Source organism: Clytia hemisphaerica, unplaced genomic scaffold, assembly GCF_902728285.1.
Source record: "Clytia hemisphaerica strain Z4C2 unplaced genomic scaffold, Clytia hemisphaerica genome assembly, whole genome shotgun sequence".
NCBI lineage: Eukaryota > Metazoa > Cnidaria > Hydrozoa > Leptothecata > Clytiidae > Clytia > Clytia hemisphaerica.
In genome coordinates, this window is record NW_027103852.1 from 449837 (window position 1) to 470229 (window position 20393).

General features: G+C 35.0%; 2 protein-coding genes across 3 annotated transcripts; both read left to right on the forward strand.

Moving 5' to 3' along the window:
* Nucleotides 1-1762: 1762 nt before the first annotated feature.
* LOC136807920 (phosphoenolpyruvate carboxykinase, cytosolic [GTP]-like) lies at nt 1763-6301 on the forward strand. The gene is given in 8 exon segments (XM_067064540.1): nt 1763-1913; nt 2899-3156; nt 3278-3462; nt 3594-3985; nt 4095-4410; nt 4598-5071; nt 5301-5359; nt 5362-6301. Coding segments are annotated over 8 exon segments (1953 nt in total). The 5' UTR covers nt 1763-1884; the 3' UTR covers nt 5602-6301.
* Nucleotides 6302-7297: 996 nt separating this feature from the next.
* Nucleotides 7298-20078, forward strand: LOC136807922 (pyruvate dehydrogenase phosphatase regulatory subunit, mitochondrial-like). 2 transcript variants are annotated; one of them, XM_067064542.1, is made up of 18 exons: nt 7298-7396; nt 7917-7999; nt 8234-8365; nt 9093-9220; nt 10043-10124; nt 10874-10955; nt 11409-11490; nt 11832-11956; nt 13120-13140; nt 13526-13769; nt 14735-14859; nt 15366-15717; nt 16149-16270; nt 16569-16729; nt 17098-17314; nt 17527-17610; nt 18352-18525; nt 19726-20078. In XM_067064542.1, the coding sequence occupies exons 2-18, from the start codon at nt 7947-7949 to the stop codon at nt 19975-19977; spliced, it is 2436 nt and encodes an 811-aa protein (XP_066920643.1). In that variant the 5' UTR covers nt 7298-7396; nt 7917-7946; the 3' UTR covers nt 19978-20078. The 2 variants fall into 2 exon arrangements, with proteins under 2 accessions (XP_066920643.1, XP_066920644.1); XM_067064543.1 differs by having other exon boundaries at nt 7304-7389.
* The last annotated feature ends 315 nt before the right edge of the window (nt 20079-20393 follow it).

Genomic DNA, 20393 nt, shown 5'->3' on the forward strand with positions numbered 1-20393 from the left:
GTCCAAAGTTTGTCACTGATTGACTTCAAAAACCATCAAAAACAAACAAAAAAGAGCCCTTTTTTAAGTCAACCAGCGACAAAGTTTTAAGCTGTATTTTTTGACTGAAGCAATATTTTGTGATTTTATTTCGTATATCTATGATGTTCTAAAGATTAAAGAATTTTTAATATGAAAATGAAAATCATAGCATTATTCAACAAGAAGTTGATTTTCTACTATCTTATTTTTCATCTTTGTTTTTCAATTTTTTTAATTTTTTTCTTTTTTGACAGTTTACAGTAGTGGAAGTACCTCGATTTTAAGCATGTTCAAAAAGTTCACAATAACGACTTTCTTTTTATAACGGAAACCAAACGAGTAAGAAAAAGTCAAGCAACTAAATCTCAGCGCTCCGTGGTTGTGACGTAGTTTACAAAATTGTTAAGATATAATGACATACTTTTTAACAACTTTTTTCTATGTCATTTTTGAAGCCTCTTCGTAGGAGAATTTTATTACACTTCATGGCAGATTAAAAAGACGATTAGAAAACGAAAGCTTCTTCATTTTTCATTTTTGCATTTAAGGGGAAGAATGAAATTTTCAGAAGATTATTTATTTGATATGAGGATTCCCATTTCCGTAAAATTGCAATTCCTCATGGTTGTGAAATGGTGGCTATGGGTAATTCCTTTGTTCTTTTGCCATTTTCATTTGTTCTATGTGACGTAAAGATGCTTCACAAATCAAAGTATTTCCACTAACTGTTTGATAATATTCAACTCTGAAATATCTTTTTAATGAGCACAAAACCAATATCTATCAGAAGTTATAGCCTTGGTTGTCTCTATTGCAAATTATGTTGAGACAAACTTTAGATAACCAATTGATTACATATATAGTATAGATGTCTTTAAGAAAAACCAAAAACATTGACCTTAAAACCAAAGCACAATAAGAAGCAGCAGCAGCCATAAGAATAACCTTCAGTAATTACCCCACCATTTTGTGTGGGTTTCCCGAAGTAACTCATATCGTGCATTCTGATTGATCGGAGAAAAACAAAGTGGTTTTCGCGCGTGATTTTTATTAAAGAAGAATATGTTGAAATTAGAAAGAGATGTCGACATTAGACCAACTTACAGTAATTAATTAGTTATTCAAAAGACGAAAGACCGTCATGTTCCTTTATTTATATGCTAATGACAAATGAACAGCATGGCAGTGCTTGGAACCAAAACTGTTGATAAGAATCTGCCAAACCAAACAATCAAAACAAAACACCCCCACCACCCACAGTCCACTTTGAAAACAAAATTTAAAAATTGAATAGAAAACCTTTTTCATCTTTGTGCCAGTAAGTCCAGTGAAAAAAAATTTTGTTTCTAAAAATGAACTCACAGCTCTCTAAAAATATTATCTGTTAAAAGTAAAAAAAGGACGGTGTGTAGTTATAGTTGGTAGAGTTATTTCCTCTCTTCTCTAACTAATAATTCTCACTGAACTAAATTTCCTTACATTTAGTGGTGTTGTTTGCTGTTCATTCATTACACATCCCTTACACTATATAAAGAGGTTTTTAAAATCTGAAACATTAAAAATTTTGTTAAGATTTTGACTTTTTTTGATGTTGATGTCGCTATCAAAGATGGCGGGTTTCCCGCCAGAAATTGTAAACAAAAACTAGCCTGTGAAACCTATTCCGGTCCTTGAAATATCACAGGAATAGAATTTTGGTTCGGTAAAATAAATCAAAAGAATTTGATAATGAGATTTCCTGATTTCATGAATGTGCAAAGTTGCCCAGGGAATTTGATAAGCACGTTGCACTCAGTGGCTGGAGAAGGCGACACAAAAATCACTTTAAACTAAAATTGCTCGAGGTTTTAAAGTACAACAAAAATGGCACCATATGCTAAGCTACTCACAAGGTATACAATTTTTGTTTACACCAAATTTCTCGGAATTTTTTTGCAAAATGAAGTCATTGCAAAGCAATTTAAAAAAATAAATTTTACTCGACTGTTCGATTCGATGAATTTGAGGCTTTTGTAGTTTTTATTCCTTGACTCTCATGGACATAGATCAGCATGATTTGTTTATAGAACAAGGTATATTGTTTTGTTTGCAGTATAGTTGTTAAAAAAGTTTTGTTTGTTTTGGCTTATGACATTGTTTTTATTACAAACTTTCGACCTTTTGTTCTTATTTATTTTGTGTTGATGGGACTTTTTATAGCAGTATTTGACTGAAATTTGAAACCTTTTATAAAGCACTCAATGCCTTTTTACTTCCGCGTCTATAACAAGTTTTTAGATAGATTTATCTATTTTTGTGAGTTTTGGACGCATTCAACCGAAAATATAGAAACATTTTTAGATTTCTTACTCCTAAACTAAATTATTCATGATCAATACAAGAGTTTCCAATCCCTATACAAATGACCTCTTTTCAATCTCTAAGCTATGATTCCTATAATATTTCTTGACTTCATTCATCCCGTTTAAGGATTTGAATATGTCTTTTAAATACAAAATTTAGAAATGTAAAAATGGCTTTACAATTAATGATAGGAACTTATCAGTTAGATTTAAATAGTTTTTAAAGATTAATGTCTTGCATTAAGAAGATTAAAAGACATTTAAGAGTTTCTATTGCTCAAAACAGTTAGACTCACACCTTAATTTAAACCCTATTGTCAAGACACAAAAATTGAAATGCTAGAATTCTAAGTACCTTATAACCAACCTATATGTAAAATAGAAAATGAACCACTGAACTGACTTGGATATTTTTTAATTCAAGGGTTTATTTTATAGATAAACTTGGCACTACATTAGACATTCCCATACTTTCCCATTAATTCAAAAGACTCCTCAAAATCAAAAGCGTGAAAATGTTATATTTTTGTTTCAGGTTCAGCCTTCACTCAACCCACTTATTTCGAGCTCTGCAATTACGACAAATGGCATCCTTATCAAAAAATATTTCTGTCACACATGGCAATTTTGAAACACTCCCAAATAAAGTAAAGGATTTTGTCGTACAAAAAAGTGAATTATGTCAGCCAGATTTTCTCCACATTTGTGATGGCTCAGAAGATGAGGCACAAAGCTTAGCTGATCTTCTTGTAAAAAATGGAACTGCAAGAAAATTGGAAAAAATGGATAATTGGTAAGAATGCACTTATGATTACTATTAACAAAGAATACCTCCACTCACTTTTAACTAAAAACCATTTTGATTTTTTTAATCAAAATTGTCATGATAAAGATTGAATATTCTTTATTTTTAGCTATGCTGTCCGTACTAATCCAGCTGATGTTGCACGTGTTGAATCAAAAACGTTGATCTGTACTGAAAATAAACATGATACTGTCCCCCACACCAGAGATGGAGTTAGATGTTCAGTTGGACAATGGACTGAGCCTAAAGAAATGAAGGAAAAGCTCCAAGGATTATTCCAAGGATGCATGAAGGGTAAAGATTTGAGATTTGAAATTATACTTAATACATTGCTCTGATTTGTGAGTGTTTTTTACATGGTTTTCACATGGTTATGTTTCATCTGATTTTTTGTTTTTATTCATGATCTCTTTTGTATCTTATAGGAAGAACCATGTATGTTATTCCATTTTCAATGGGACCTGTTGGCTCTCCTTTGTCCAAAATTGGTATTGAACTTACTGATTCTCCATATGTCTCAATGTCTATGGGTGTTATGACTAGAATGGGATCAAAAGTATTGAATTCTCTGGGTGATGGTGATTTTGTCAAATGTTCTCACTCTGTTGGACAACCTTTACCTCTTGAAAAACCAGACCCATATAACTGGCCATGTAATCCAGAAAAGACTGTTATCACACATTTCCCAGCTGACAGAGAAATCATCTCCTTTGGATCTGGTTATGGTGGAAACTCACTTCTTGGAAAGAAATGTTTTGCTTTGAGAATCGCATCTGCTGTTGCTAGAGATGAAGGATGGTTAGCTGAACACATGCTGGTATGTTCTCATTCCCCTTGAATTCGCAAAGTTAATTTATTCATGCTATCAAGTGCTATCTATGAAATCTGAAAAGTAACTAATTGGTTTTCATTGTCACCTCTTTTAGATCCTTGGATTGACTAACCCACAAGGTGAAAAGAAATATGTTGCTGCTGCATTTCCAAGTGCTTGTGGAAAGACAAACTTAGCTATGTTAACCCCAACTTTACCAGGATGGAAAGCAGAATGTGTCGGTGATGATATTGCATGGATGAAATTTGACGAGGAAGGTGTCTTGAGAGCTATTAATCCAGAATATGGATTCTTTGGTGTTGCCCCCGGAACCTCAATGGAAACCAACCCACAAGCATTAATTGCTTGTCAGAAGAACACTGTCTTTACTAACTGCGCTACTACTGATGATGGTGAAATCTACTGGGAAGGTACGACAAGATCAAATTTAATTTCTCAGACTTCTTCTTGCCCTTTTTTAATTGCTGGAAATGATCATCAATTTTTAAAAATGACTGAAGTTCTTAAGCTACTCTATTCATTTCGCTATCAATGCGCTAATCTGTATTCATGATTCATGAATATTAATTCGATTAATTTGATGAATTTTTTCTCCAGGTCTTGAAAAGGAAGTCAACCTTGAAGGTCGTTCAGTCACTGACTGGTTGGGTAAACCATGGACTAAAGAATCTGGAACAAAAGCTGCTCATCCAAACTCTCGATTCTGTACGCCAGCTGGAAATTGCAAAGTTATCGATCCACTTTGGGAAGATCCTAAAGGTGTCCCAATCTCTGCTATCTTGTTTGGTGGACGCCGACCAGAAGGTGTGCCATTGATCTACGAAGCATTTAATTGGCAACATGGTGTGTTTGTTGCAAGTGCTCTTTGCTCTGAAACGACGGCTGCTGCAGAACACAAAGGCAAAGCTATAATGAGAGATCCCTTCGCCATGAGACCATTCTTTGGATATAACGCTGGACATTACTTTAAACACTGGTTGAGTCTTGAAGATGATAAGAAACATCAATTACCTAAAATTTTCCATGTCAACTGGTTCAGAAAAGGAGAAGACGGCAAATTCCTATGGCCTGGTAAGTCCTTGTTTACATTCTCATGGCTCTCTTTCATTTCATATAGACTTTACAAATTAATTGTGAACCTTTCCTCTTCATTTTATAAAATTTCCTTGAATACCAGTTTGAAAGACTAAAATCTCTCATATTAAAAATGGCATGCAATCTCAAAGGAGGGATTATAATAGTTTTCTTAGCTGTAGTTTCCAAACAACCTATAACAATTACAATAATTTTCATATTTCAGGATTCGGTGAAAACTGTCGTGTCTTGAAATGGGTTTTCGATCGCGTCGACGGCAAACACGGAGTCCACAAAAATCCACCGTCGGATATTTACCTGAAAATGACGCATTAGACTTAAATGGACTAGATGAAGATTTAAATATGAAAGAACTAATGTCTGTTCCCACTGACTATTGGATGGAACAACTAGATGATATTGAGAAATATTATAATCAACAATTTGGTGAAGATATTCCACAACAATTATGGGATGAAGTACATTCTTTCAGGGAACGATTGACAAAATCTCCTACCGCCGCTTAAATGTGTTATTTATTGGAAGATGATGATTGTTGTTGATGCTTTTTGTCCTTTTTAACCTTATATTTAGAATTTTTCCTACACCATTTCTGAAAAATGAAAAACAATTTTTATGATGTTGTAGTCACAATCGGACTTGTCATTTTCTTCTTATTTTCCTCATTTTACTGAGTTGGAATTGTCAATAAGTGTAAAATGATTTTACTTTTTTATTTAGTGATCGTAAAACAAAATTACACTAAGAAAGCTAAGCTATGCACGTTGCTAATATACAATAGTATAGTAAAGAGGACTTTTTTAGTTTTAGGGACTTGATTTCTTTTTAAAGTGTTTGTTCGTTTTCTTTTTGTTAACAGAATTTTTTAATTGTTCAGCTGTATTTAAAAATGCTATTTTATGTCTTTGTTTTATTTTGTTATATCTTTATTTTTCAGCTTTCTTTTGGTACAATATACAGTCTTTTTTTTCGTTTATCTGTCACGGTATTATTTTTGTTTGGCTAGAGAGATATTTATAAGAAATATTAAAATTTAAATATTATTATCATGTGATAGTTTAACATTTTTGTAAACTTCAAGTTTATAAGGGAGAATAATTTTTTGTTACTTTGTATCATCTTATTTTAATGCTAGAGTTTATATTTGTTTTGTAATATTGACGTTTTTGAAGTCAGTAAAATACAACGTTTTCGAAAAAAAATCAACATTGCTGCACGGTTTTATACCCCCTAATGAATCGTTCAATTTTTTATTAATATTTGCAGAATCAAGATTTCAATGTTTTTTTCCTTTTACTCTTTTCATCAGACGAATTGATAAGAAATTAAATTTTTGCGTTTAAGAGAGAAAAAAAACAAATAGCCAGAAAAAACATAGTCAGCGAAGATTTTTACCTGATTTCAATATCTCGCCGCTGGCTCACCATAGGATAACGATGGATGGCCTCACAATATTATTTCAAACTAAAGTCTGTTCCAAAAATGACAGTCAGCACATTTTGATACATTGTCCTTGAAGGTGTAGAGATAAATTAATATACTGCTAGAAATATCGTTTTGAGTGGATTTCCACCTTTTTAAAACTTTGGAACTTCCCTGATTTCAAATATGTATTCGGATTTTAAAACCTTAAAAAACCTTAAAACAATTTGCTTGAAAATCTCCTTCAAAGGAAATATATCAGAATGTACGGGCTGCAAATTTCTGTCGAACAGACTTGAAAAAATCTGCAAACTACTTAACTAACGACATAATATATCTCGTTTATGTCTGAAGATGATGAGCAAATCATTCCGAAATATAACAAATATTGTTGTCTGAGCTTTAGCAGGCATCTTACATTACTTATGTCTTTTTTGTTTGTCAAACATGCTGTTTAATTTCAAAATACAAAACAATAAACTCAATCTCAAGTATTTCTATGATTTTTTAATGTTTGTTAATGTAATTTTTATTTGTAAGCACATTCTTGTAGAACATGAATCGATTTGAAATTTCTAGCTACTATAAACTTTATATAAGTTAACGCTTTACAGCATCTTGAATTTTGTCTTAATATCAATCTAAATTGTTTCTCGATTCTAAATTCAAAATGTTCGAGAGAAGATAATATAAATCTTATTTTATTGGATTTTCTTATAGTAAACAACTAGCGCTGCAAAATCATATATCATAACATTGAGGCTTAGCAGCCAGCAAATCAAGTGATATCATATTATTTTGCAGCTATTTTAAAAGAGATGTTAACTGACACGAGTATGCATGCAAAATTTTGAAGAAAATTTAACTCAAAGGTACAAAGTAAGTTTTTTTACTACAGCCGAGCCTGAGAAACGGTTAGCCAAATCCTATCATTTTCAACCATAGACTGGAGTGGCAATGGCTTTAACAGAAAGGTTTGATCGCTAAGATTTCTATGTTAGTTTTTTTACTTGGTCTAGCAACCTCACAAAAACAATTATTCTACGAGTATTGATTAATGGGTTATTCATTTCTAGATCTTAGCATTACTCGAGTACTCTTAGGTGCCAAATAAACGGGGGGGGTTCGAATAAATGGGGGGGTTGGAAAAAAATTTCAAATTAAATAAACGGGGGGGACCTAATTACCGGGGGGTTGGAAAATGGACCTTTAAAAACCCTAAAAAGGGTCAAAATAGACTAAATTTAGGCTTTTTAGAGTAAAACAAGGAATTTTCCTTTTTGTAGCTGGGAATTTTTTCTAATAAGGTCCGGGGGGGTGGAAAAAAATCGAAAAATTAACAAGCGGGGGGGGCCGTTTATTTGGCACCTAAGAGTACGTGGTTATCTTTCCTTTATAGAATATTTGGTTCTGAAGTGTTTCAGCAATAATGCTCCTTGCAAGGAAATTTCTGAAGACATCGTCCTTATTGAAAGCAAAGAGGTATAATTCAACAAGTTTACCGATATCATTATAATTCCACCCTGTCACAGATGCGGTCAAATCCTCCCGGTGACAAATTCCATCACTGCTCCAGTTAAAATGAAATCTGAAGATAAGCTTTTTTGTTAGCTCAGAGCTTTTGCATATCTTCTTTGCCTATAAATTTTTAAAATACCTCATTTTATCAAGTCTCGAAAAGAAAACGTGTTCGTTGACTTTTTTATTAATTTTCAGATTATATTCAGTGAAGAATGTGCCAAGTTCTGCGGAAATTGTGATAGCAGGTGGTGGAATTATCGGAACATCCATTGCGTATCACCTTGCAGAACTTGGATGGAAAGATATTGTCATTTTGGAGCAAGGAAGGTAAAAAAAGCATACCAAAATAAATATAAGAACTTTGTATTGTTCTTTTGTCCATTCAGCTTGCACAAAAAGCTCTTTGAAGGTTCATTTAACATTCTGGAATCGATTTGTTTTAGTTTGTGTCAGTTGAAGTGTCTTGTTTATGTCATCCAAATCTCCTCTCACAAAAACTGAGGAAAAAAATGTCATAAATGGCCTTAACTCAAACTAGAATCCTGCCCCCTTAGTTTGCTTTTTAATGATTCTGATAGCCATAACGCTTGTATCACGTTCATCAGTAAAATCAAAAAGTGGTTCAGCTCTGGCTACGAGATTTGTTTAGGGCTCACGAGGTTTGATTGTGTATCGAACCAATCAAACAACTTTCAATCGAACCAATCTAACCTTACTCAAACGCAATCGAACACAATCGAATATTACCCAGGAATCGGCCGTTCGATTGAGATTCGCGTTCGATTAGGTTTGATTGCCATTTTTGTTTGTAGTTGTTTGATTGACACCGTCTGGATATTCTATATAATAAGATGATGAAATGTTGAAAATTTCAGACCATTAGCTCAATTGGTTCAAAAGTTAGGACTTTTCTAAAATTGTCCCAAAGTCGTAGGGGGTCTTTTAGAGTAGGTCTGGTTGTCTACAGCATTTTTCTATGTAAAATAACTTTTTTTTCTGATTGACTGAGGGACCTTAGAAATGCTCAAATTTAATGATTTTTTCAATATTTCAGTCCTGGGTGTGGTACATCATGGCATGCTGCTGGATTGGTTGGAAGTTTGAAAAGTACTAAAGTTGAATTGCAAAATGTCTTGTACGCTCAAAAGTTGTTTGAGAAATTCGAACAAGACCATGGAGTCGGTATGATTGGATATTTAATTTCTGAATTTAAATATGACGATAACAAACGGAAAATGAAAACGGCTAGCTATTTCATAGAATTATGTTTTGTCGTAATATTCCTTCCCTAAATTTTCCTTTCCCATACCTTTCTCACAGCCTCGGTGGAACTTTTTTCTCAGTGGGGATAAAAATTTCAATTGGAATTCCAATGGGGATAGATATTGTTCCAAGGTTAATTTCCAGGTTAATTTCCCACCGGGACGAAATTTTTGACAAATTTTCCATTGGGGCTGGGGTGTTGCTATTCCAGCAAAGGTGCCCCTGAATATGGATTTTTCAACAATAAATTCTTTCTAGACTAATCTCTTTTTATTCGAGGCTTGAAACATCTGAGAGGAACACAAATTTTCCAATGAAAGTCCTCGTAATGATTTCTCTTGTGCGATTCTTCTCTTTCGAAAATACCTTGAGTGGATTAGTTTTGGCGGGGATTAAATTTGGCGAATTGGTCGAGTTTTGACAAAATTCCCCAAATTAAATCCCCGCCAAAATTTCAAAAATCGGCCATTCGCCAAATTAAATCCCCGCTAATTTTTTTTAACAAAAAGAATATTATGTTGAATAATCAAACCTTTTTACTATATTTTATAGTAACTTTCATCCGTTTTAGTGTCTCCAAATTTCCAATTCGTCATATTAAAACTCTGCCAATTTTTACAAAATTGATCAATCGCATCAAATTAAATCCCCGCCAAATACCGCTTGGTATACACCTCAGGTAATAGTCTGAGGAGATGTCAAACCCTAGCCTAATGCAAGACCATTTATTTTCTGTTTAAGGGTTTAAAAAGTGCGGGAGTTTGAGTTTAGCGCAAACTGACGAAAGAGCGAAAGCTCTCAAACGTATGGAAACTATGATCAAGTAAGATTTATTCCAACTTATATCAATTTTTCTAACTTTGTTTATTCATTCATTTTACACTTCCATGGTCATCTAGATTGACAAATCCCAAGTTTCCGGACTTTAACCCTAATATGAAAATTCCCTCCCAGCCCCCGATATTTTATAATTTTAATAGCGCTTAAGATTGTAGCAAAAGGTAGGGTAAGTCTACTCTACTCTTGTCTCCCGAATAGACGCCCCCCCCCGCTAATTGTTAAGAGAAATAATCCATCCCCCTGCTAATTAAATTCGAGTAATTCAATATTTTATTACAGTGTAGATAGACCTTAAACTTGTTAAAATTTTCCTTTTTGTTAATATTGGTTCTTATTTTACGTGTTCGTTTGCTAAAGTTTCTTTTTTGTTGTTGAAATTGATATCAGTTAAAAAAAATTCTGTCTTCAAATCCCCCCCCCCCCCGCTTATTAGAATATCGAAATTTTCTTATCCCCCTGCTTATTCGGACCCCCCCCATCTATTCGGGAGACAAGAACCCCCCCCCCCATCTATTCGGGAGACAAGAGTAATTCGATCTTCAAGGGAACAAGTATTTTCTTCTAATTACAAACAGTATTTTTTACTTCTTTCCAGCTGAATGGACCGATATTTGTAGTTCGAGTTAAAGAAAGATTGGAACGGTAGAGTTTAGAATTAGAAAGGATTTATTGATTTTTTATTAGTATCTGTACAACAGTATCTGTTAATTTTCCCTTTCATTATTCTTGCAGTTCGTTTGGTGGCGAATGTCATTTGATTTCACCAGAAGAAGCAGGAAAATTGAACCCTTACATCAATATCGATGATATCAAGGTATTTTACCTAGAAAAAGGCTAAGCATGAAATATGAAAAGTTATGGACAAGAGTCCGTTGTTGAAGGAAATTTATGCGCCGGGGGGGGGGCAGTCAGGCAAATTGACCGACGGGTATGTGCGGCGATTAAGGGTATGTTTTTCAAAATATCAGAAATGCACTGTAAGGGTAGACTTTTGATAAATGCACTGTAAGGGTGGAAATTTCAGCAAATCTGGGAAAATGAAATTCACCAATTTTTTTCTGCACAGTAAGGGTGCGATTCTAAAAGCCAATTTTTTCGCCGCACATACCGTCAGTTGGAAAACCCACTGCCCCCCCCCGGGCTTCTACACCTTTCTAGTTGTTAAAAATTTGTCGACAAACGAGCTGTTGTTTTTTGTTGTCTACTTAAAGCAGAGATGGTGGTTTATTCTTACCTTTGAAATCCTTTCTGAATATCTTTCTCATAGCTGGCATTTTTTGTACCGAATGACGGAGTAGTTAACCCAACAGATGTTGTCAATGCTTATCTTAAAGGCGCCATGAATAATGGTAAGACCACTTTCATCAATTCAATAGAGCTTTGGAATAAAGTCAACTCTCTTTTATTTCGAATCTCTATAATTCGAATCTTTCTGTAATTCGAACAAAAATTTTGGGCCCTTGAAGATTGAATTAGAGAGAGTCAACTGTAAACAACATTGCACTGTGTCCACCTGCAGCTTTACTAAACTGGGAACACAGCGTTTGCATATCATCAGGTGATGACTACTGATGGCTTTAGATGGATTTTAGCGTATCCAGAAAATAGCGCAATTTCTTTACCTTTGCTTTTAAATTTCGCGAAACTTACTCCGATTAAAGTACCAATTACTTTCTAAACAAATTTGCAGGGAGTACAAAGTTATTGGAAGGCGTTCAAGTGCAGAAAATAAAATGTGATGGCAGACGAGTGACAAATATTGAAACAGATCATGGCAACATCAAATGTGATTATTTCATCAACAGCGCAGGGCTTGTAAGTATCTTTCTTATTTGCCTGCAAGATTTTAAGAGGACAATTTTTAACAAAACGAGGCCTGATTCGTACTTTTAGAACTTGAACTTGAAATAGCGGGATGAGCTGGAGTTTTTACAAGATACTTCACTAATTGGTCATTTGAAGTGATAGATATGACGCGTTCTTTAGAAAAAGTAATAAGATTCTTTTATTACATCTTAACGACCAACCAAATCAAATAAGAGCTTGTAAAAACTCCAGCTTGTCCCGAAATAGCAGAGAAATGGGATGGAATAAAAAAGTGCTTCTCTGATTACCCGAAGTGTCTATTGAAAACTCCTTTGTTTTAGCTTTAATTTGGTCGTTACAAGAAGTTCAGAAAAAAACGGCTCGCCATGCGAAGAGGGCTGGTTTCTATATGCTGTGTTTATAAAAGTGGTTTTTCGTTTTTGATCCATTACTTTTTAAACTTTCAGTATCCAGTAACAAATTTTACACTAACTTGTAGTCTGAAAAATTCTCATCACAATGATACCAAATTATTTCTAAAAAATTTGATAGAAATTTATCAAAGACAGATTTGATTTCTTATTTTCGTGCACTTTAGCTTTTAATCTAATTATGCGGGCATGATGCCGCAATATCATTAGAATCGCTTGAAAATTCTGAGCAAGAAAATATAGTTATCTTTTGATATAAAAGAGGTCTTCCCAAAATATAAGCCCTAAAGTTTACGCATAATTTGACCTGACACAAAAGAATTTCGTCATACCACGCTAATTATACAGCTTTTTTAAAGCAACAACACAAAAGAAATCCATTAGCTCGAAACAAACTCCCTTAAGGGCAAAGGACCTGGTATATGACGAGCCGTTTGTCTATTGTTCTGAAGAAGCTGTTTTTCCATCTCTTTACATTCCTCTGGAAATAGGGCCGAAAAAATGTAGATTTTGAAGAAAACTTAACATAAAAGAATTCTCGAAGAAAATTTAATCTCAAGAGTGATAGTCAAAATTTTGTTTTGTTTTTATGAATTCATGAACTCACTACTTGTACTCCGATTGGGTGTACCTAACATTCTATCAACCTTGGATTTTAGTATTTTCTATTAATCAAGAAATTTCATTCCCTTAAGCTCAATTTGGTCACAAACACTCATATATTTCACTCTTGCTTTTTAGTGGGCAAGAGAACTCGGACAAGTAAGTATAAAACTTTCATTTTTATTTCATTATTGTTTCCTCGAATTGAATACACACTTCTCGAGATAAATCAAAATCATTCCTAAAAAGATTCCCGTTCAAACTCGAATCACTCAGAGATCACCACTGTGTTTTATTGTTTATTTTTTCAGAAATCTGATATCCCAGTCCAAGTAGTGGTTTTATTTTTCGTTTCGGGATCAATAATTCAACTTTCGACAAATGCAAATGTCCATAAGATTTCAAATGGCATAAGTGATGGGGGGTTTGAGCGACCTTGAATTTTCACCTTTTCCAGGGGCTAAAGTTTTAAATTAATGAAGATTCCCATTTAAGTTTCCAAGTTACCGAGTATCCAAAGTTCACTGTGTTTTCGTTTTTTTAGAAATCTGATATACCAGTCCAAGTCCCTTTACATGCATGTGAACATTTCTACATCGTGACAAAACCATGCAACGTCGATACTATGATGCCAGTCACGCGTGACTACGATTCATTTGCTTATATGAGAGAATGGAGTGGAGGCTTGATGGCTGGTGGATTCGAACCCAACCCACTGCCGTGTTTTCATGATAAAATACCAGAGAAATTTGAATTTCAACTTTTGGACGAAAACTGGGATCAGTTCAGTAAGTAAAAACTTAGATATTGATTCGTAGATTACATCATTTCGCGGGTGTTCCCGTTGAGCCATTGAGTTTAAATCCCCGAAGGGGCTCGAGAGGATTCTTTAAACTTTCCCATAAGCATTAAAATTTGCGAACGACGGATTAATTCTAGCACTTTGGTTGTTTTCGTGCGATATGTTTTTAAATATGGCGATATATTTCACTTTCAATCTGGGGGTTCTGTGAAAACCACGCGGCTCGCACTCGTACTCCTGCGGGACTTTGAAGTCAATGCGTTAAACCTCCGAAAATCTAATAAAACTTTATTATATCTGAAGTTTTGAATCTAAGCAAGATAGGAAATATAAGGGTCGAAAGAATCAATGCATTTTTGTGAATTTCTTTCCTTTTTCCTTGGCCTTGTGAGTATCTATCTAGGGGGTATGCGCACTGCTCTTGTTTTGAATATTGAATTTCTCCGAATACATCGCATGCGCATTGAGGTTTTAATGAAACAATAGAGAGTTTCCAAACCTAAGCCAATCAGCTGTATTGTAAACATTCTTTTATTTTAAATCTCTATGGATAAACTTCTTTTGTTTAAAATTTCTATTATGTTTAATCCTATTAAAAAGCGAATTCCCGGTGGGGGTCACTAGTGGCCGCCCATAGCAGAGCCTATAGACCAAGAGTAAGGCCAAAAAGCCTGGAGCCGTCTATTGTGTAGACTATCTAGGGGGTTACTCTCACCTGCCGTGCAAATCGTCAAAACAATACCCATCTAGCGGAACATCAATATAAAATGTGTTGTGGGTCAAACCATGATGAGTTTAGGCCACTTGATAAAAAACATAAAAAAATATTTCTTTTTTTTCTTGTTTCTCTGCACAATTAAGAGTGCTCGATGCTTAAGTAGAGCTTGTTAAATAAAGATTAAGAAGCGGTGTATTTCTTCTCAATGTTATAATGAATATTTCATATTTCAGTGCCTTTGATGGAAGGAATAAGCAACCGTTTCCCGTTGATGAAAACGGCTGAAATTCGAACTTTTCTTAACGGGCCTGAATCGTTCACACCGGACTACAGACCATATTTTTCACGCTCTATGGAGGTAATTTATTTTCATAAGTAAGTCGATTTAGCTGTCAACCTTATTCGTACTAGGGGGGCTGTTTCTGTTCGGGGTCGAAACTAATATTAATAGCTTCTAAAAATCATAGTATTTATTGAGTATTTAAGATAAAATAAGCAATTTCTTTGTCAAATGTTACCTTATATGACAAGGATCTTGTGTGCCAAATTTCGTCCAAAAAGGCCCACGAGATGAAAACAAAAGTTAAGGGTTGTACAGGAACAGTACCCCCCCCCCCTTAGTTTTGAACCTTCCCTAAAAGCTTAGTATAAATAGGGTCATTGCAGTAATTTGAGACTTTTTGAAGCATTTTTTGAAGAAAAACGTTACACTTACTGAATGGGACCACTTAGGTTTCAATAAATTAGACGCGCGAGAATTTTTTTTGCAAAGATGTCGAAAAGAATCACCCTGAATAGAACTGAATGGGCTTCATATAAGATTGAATCGAGAAATGAAATCGATTTTTTTCTTCAAATTTTCAGTTAGAGAATTACTACATAGCAGCGGGTATGACATCATACGGAATAGCCTTTAGCGCCGGTGTCGGTCGCACCCTTGCGGAACTCATAACACACGGAGAGGCTTCGAACTTCGATTTTTACACATCAGATATCCGAAGGATTGCACCCGGAACTAACAATAAACGGATATGTAGGACTGGTGCAAGGGATACGCTGCAAAATGCCTACCTATTACAATACCCGGATAAGTGTCATCTGTCTTCAAGGAATGTTTTAACTTCGAGTATACATAACTTGTTAACTAAACAAGGTGCAGTATGGACAAAAGAAAATGCTTGGGAAATTCCGACCTTCTTCAAAGAAGCTAACCAAGGTAGCTAAGACTTTCGTTATTTTGGCCAATTTTTACTGTCAGTAACTTTGCTTTCAAGACAAATACTTCAGACAAATTGTTCATTTTGTGAAAAGTCCGTGATTTGCACAACAGAGGACTCAGGATTAAAATATCTTTGCTTTTTCATTATACTTTGGAAAGAGGCACTTCCTCACCCCGCACAAAAAAAATCACGGTGTTGCTTGAATCGATAAAAAGAGCCTCATTAACTTGAATCTCTATTACTTGAATATCTTCTTAAGTCGGACAACGTTCTTGGTCTCTTTAGGTAACAAACCTTTATAAGAAAGTATCCAAAACTCGAACTTTCCATAATTCGAACAAGCTTAGCTTCCAATGCATTTCTTTCTTAGGTCAGGCGAGAATCCATTAACTTTTTTGGTGGAACTTCGGTAAATTTCTCTTTTCAGATGAATTCCCAGGATCGTTCGGTAGACCTTTTTGGCTTCAGAATGTTCAAAATGAAATCAAAGCAGCCAAAACAACCATGGGAATTGTTGATTTGTCATCACAAAGCGTTTTTCAACTAACAGTAAGCCAATTTTTTATTCAAGTTGAAGTTGAAATCTCTGATACAAATACAAATACATTCCTAAAAGTTAAAGTGAGAGAGACTAATATTCTTTTTCAAAAATTATTAAAGTGGTGGGGGTGGTTAGAAAAAAATGACCAAGTTGGGATTTTTTTATGAATTGAAAAGGGTGATGTTACGAGAGGCTTAAAAAATTGCGCGCTGATTTTATCTGAGTTACTTTAATAACGGCTACAATCCCTTACGCTAAGAAACGTATTAGATTTTTTTTCTCGAGATTTGACCTTGCCATTTTCAGGACATTGGCAATAACAGCATGGCTCAACTTATGAACGTGATTTTACCTGGGAAATTTACTGGTGAATGGAAAAATGGACAGACATCTATTTCTACACCAATCGTAAACCAAAATGGTAGATGTGTTGCTATGGTAACTATCAACAAATCTTCGAATAACAGGTAAAAAGAATTGTGGTAAAAATTTTCAAGTCAATTATTTTTTGATATTTCAGAGATAGCGAATGTTATCTTTGATCGTCAACTATGACGTCATAATCGAGTCTCCCAGCTTGTTTTACCCTCCAACTACCAATCACGTAACCAGAGCCGCTTGTACACCACTTTCTTTTACTTAACTGATGGACGTGAGTAATACCATCGTGAGCCTTTTGTGAGCGCTATCAGAGTCAAAAAATCATAATTACCCTTCATGTTCGTTTTGCCTGTTCGCCAATATTGTTTACCGTCGTATTTGGGTTATTTATTCCTTTCGGGAATCTGTTTTTAAAGACAAAGGAAATCCTATTTTTTTTCCTTTTCCTTTTCAGCATTTTAATTTCAACAGATGCGTTTAATCACAACACACTATACACGTTTTTGCAAGACCTGCTTAACAGTGATAAACAGTCCAATCAAATCATTTTACAAGACATGACTAGCGCTTACTCATGTTTTGGTCTTGTTGGCCCAAACACTATGGAACTATTAAAAGATCTAATTCCGCCTCCAGACAACGAGGACATCGAGACACTAAAAGGTTGTAAGGTAAATGCTGAGCCAAATAGAAAACAGACATAAAACTTTTACCCCGAAATATCATTTTCAAAGCAAAACGAGAAGACAAATATTCTTCAAAAATCCAGCGACTATTTAATATTTCTCATAAAAAAATCAATGCGTATTACGCTATCAGATCCATGGCAAACGAAGTTAAGGGATTGGGTTTGAGCTCGGAAATTCCCGCTTGTCTTTTTTAGTTGATAGACATTGGATATGCGAGCAATGTCATTATTTATCCTGGTCAACTTGGTGAAGGATTCAACTTACTTATCCCAACAAATGTAAGTGAAAACTGAAAATGTATAGTTCTTTCCAGGGCTGTACTATATCTCTTCAAACATTTTGATTCAGGTTTATGGATCGGTTATAGCTATCACGTGGCAGACCACACCAGCTTAAACCACTCTAATTCTTAATGCTCTAACCTGAATCACTTTAGTTCAAACCACAACAGACTAAACCATACTAGGCAACGCTACTCGAAAAGCATGTTAATCCAAAGCACTACAACAACAGCCCTTTTATTCGTCCTTACTGTTAGTATTTTTGACGGTCAGCTTATGACTTGTAGTGGTAAAGGTGGGTTTTCACCAAAGACAGTGCTCTGTGTTAGTTAGCGAAGATTTGCAGTCGGTAAAGTGGCAATTGTGTGCACTCGTAATGTACCATACGTTGACAGCTACGGCATTTGAGTCGATTTTGATCTTCATCGTCAATACACGTAACAAGGGTGCATGTTGCAGTTGTGTTTGCTGCTTCAATTGGTGGATCTTGGGTGTTTTTGTCGCGATTTTTGTTCATATTTAGCGAATTTCGATGCTTCTTTGAGTTTGACAAATCGCTTCTTTTACTCCTTCATACTCAAAAATGAGTATAGTATCTAAATTTTAAAACCAAATAGAACCACAGACTAATGGATCAAATATTGAGAGAGCTGGTGGTGTCACTATTACACGTTGTACATAAACACGTGATGCAAATGATTTTATTTTGGTCATTAGAAATATTTTTATTTTTCATAGCAATGCCAAGGTTTATATCAAGAAATCATGGACGAAAACGAAAAATATGGCATCCGAAATATTGGACATTATGCATGGAACAGTTTACGTGTACAAAAACGAATTCTGAAAGTTCCGAATGAAATCGGAATGAATACATCTGTAGATTTAGTGGAACAGTTTTCATTCGAAAAGGTTTGTGTTAAACTTCTCATTCTACAAACACCCTTGTGTATATTGTATCGTCACATGTTGTAACGTGTTCTGAAAAAAAAACAAATTTCGATACTCGACAGTGTAGAGAACATTCTGAACATTATAAGATATATCATTTAATGTATGGTCTTTTGTTAGACAATCAGTGGCGGCCTGGCAGGGGGTGCAGGGTGTGCAGTGCACCACCCAGAAAGACCTGAGAGGGGTGCCAAAAAAAGCTTTTCAAGGGGGCGCCAAATTTGTTTTTGATGTTTGGTTGGGCGATTTGGCGCCCTTTGACACGTTTTTAGCGCCTTCTATAAGTGCAATGTAAATTTTTTTTCGCCTGCGGCGAAATGTTGTGTATCCACCAGGGGTTAAAGAGGAAGCTCACCCCCAAACTGAGAGATTGATCGAAACTGCTCGCTGTGGTTTTTGTGGCCTTATGCGGACTGATTTTCTTCTTTTTAGAATATCTTTTAATCTGTTTGACCTTTCTTACATCAAATTTTTTTCCCTGCGGCGCCACATTTACAAAAAACCCTTATTCCTGCAAACTTTCGAATTTTTGGGGCCTCTTTCAGCCATTGATCTTTAATGGAGAGTAAAGTAAGACCAGGAAATTACCAGGAAATTACAAGGAAATAGATATCGCGTTATCATTATCACCACCTTCGTATAAATAAAAGTTTGTTAACTCAGATTCCGGGTGTTACTTTCAACCAGTCACTGCTCTTACAGTTTGATATTTTCATTTAATGGTGGAGGGCGCAATTAAGGACAAAAATACCAGGGGCGCCAATTTCATAATTTGCACCACCAAGAAAATTAAGCCAGGCCGCTACTGTAGACAATTGCTCATCCTCAAACACAAAAGTTTCTTATTTTTTAAAGAAAGTATATCTATAGATGATTCCCTCGCAGTCGTTCACTTATCACGTATTCTGCTGCGAAAGTTTCTTCCAATTCACGTATTTACATGTGTGAAAAATCACGCAGTTATCTCAATTCACGGATTCACACATCGAAAAAAAAATCCACCTACCTATCCAAGGTAGACAAAAAAGCCTTTCACGGGTCACACTGACCCCATGGGTAAGCCCCATATGAGCCTCTGAATCAGACAAGTCGCTATTTGCTACAGTAGATAAACTTTCAATGTTTTAGTTTGCGTAATTCGTGAAAGTATCATTTTTATAGGAACTGTCAAACATTAAATTAATGAAGATCGAAATTTCGAGCGATGAAATATGGCCAATGAACGGGGACGAAGTTCTTCATCAAAGCACACAGACGGTTATTGGTCACATCACTTCAATAGGCTACAACGAAGATGACCACAATGAAATTTTCGCTCTTGCCAGCTTTTCTAGTGGTTTTGAAGATGGAAATACGGAGAAAGCTTTCATAAGAACTGGGGCTGGAAACTTTGATGCAAAAGTTATTTCCTGAATACATATATAGACTATAGTTAAGTCATTGGACAATTTTGGGGAATGTTGAATTGTTGGAGGCGCCATAATCTACAGGCGCAACGTTTAGAACCTGAAAAGATAAATTTGGTAAAAGTTCACCAATAACGAAATATTTTATTATAATGAAATTGTCTACTTTTTTGCATTCTTCTGCATTTTTATATGACTTTTATGATTTTTATGGTACTTAGGCAAATGGAGGGTACGGTATTTGCTACCCTTAAGGGTACCTTTTTTGGATTTCCGAAGTCCCACTAAGGGTCGGAAAAATCAGAAAATTAAATTTCAGTCCCACTAAAGGTCGGAGAAATAGGAAAATTTCAACTTTTTACCCCCGGAAAGATCGAAATTTGGTCAAGATTGGTCAAATTTGTCCCAATAAGGGTCGTAAAA